The sequence below is a fragment of the Priapulus caudatus genome, unplaced genomic scaffold (genome assembly GCF_000485595.1).
Source record: "Priapulus caudatus unplaced genomic scaffold, Priapulus_caudatus-5.0.1 Scaffold10377, whole genome shotgun sequence".
NCBI lineage: Eukaryota > Metazoa > Priapulida > Priapulimorpha > Priapulimorphida > Priapulidae > Priapulus > Priapulus caudatus.
This window is the reverse complement of record NW_014587438.1, coordinates 1,918-2,488: the sequence shown is the minus strand read 5'-3', so window position 1 is coordinate 2,488 and position 571 is coordinate 1,918. Positions and strand designations below refer to the sequence as shown.

The following is a 571-nucleotide window of genomic DNA, read 5'->3' as shown; positions in this document are numbered from 1 at the left end:
CACACACACACACACACACACACACACACACACACACACACACACACACACACACACACATACAACACGATCTCGAAATTTACGTTGCTCGTAGCAATGAAGCGTAAATATAAACATCATCTCTAACCCCCCCCCCCCCAAATCGCAATATTCTAAAACAAAAAGAACCTAAATACGTGCGGAAAAAAACCCCGAATATCATAATCACCTCGTCCAGTCGCCCTTGCAGATGATCCACGGCAGTATGTCGACCTTGTAATGCAGTTCGGGCGATATCTCCGGACTGATGAGATTCGGCGTGCCTGCACCGGCCCCGCGCGTCAGCAGTCGCATGAAGCGGTCGTAGCAGCAGTGCTGCGACGCGAGCGTGCTGCTGTGCTCCGACAGCAGGCTGCGAATGCAGTAGTGAGCTCCCGGCTTGTACACGGACAGCCGCTCGTTGACGCCGGACGCGTCGCGCCACTGGTGGTGTCTGCCCTGCGATACACACGGGCACGTGCATGAGAGAAGGGTGAGTGAGGGAGTGAGGGGAGGTGGGGGAGTGGAGAGGGAGGGAGAGGGGAAGTGAGGG

The 571-nt window shown here is 56.0% G+C and overlaps 1 protein-coding gene across 1 annotated transcript; it reads right to left on the bottom strand.

Annotated features, from left to right (window-relative positions):
* Positions 1-204: 204 nt before the first annotated feature.
* LOC106820317 (isthmin-1-like) lies at positions 205-486 on the bottom strand (the record flags this gene model as incomplete). The annotated part of the gene is made up of 1 exon (XM_014824840.1): positions 205-486. A coding segment is annotated over one exon (282 nt), but the record flags the coding sequence as incomplete, so codon positions are not given.
* Positions 487-571: the final 85 nt, after the last annotated feature.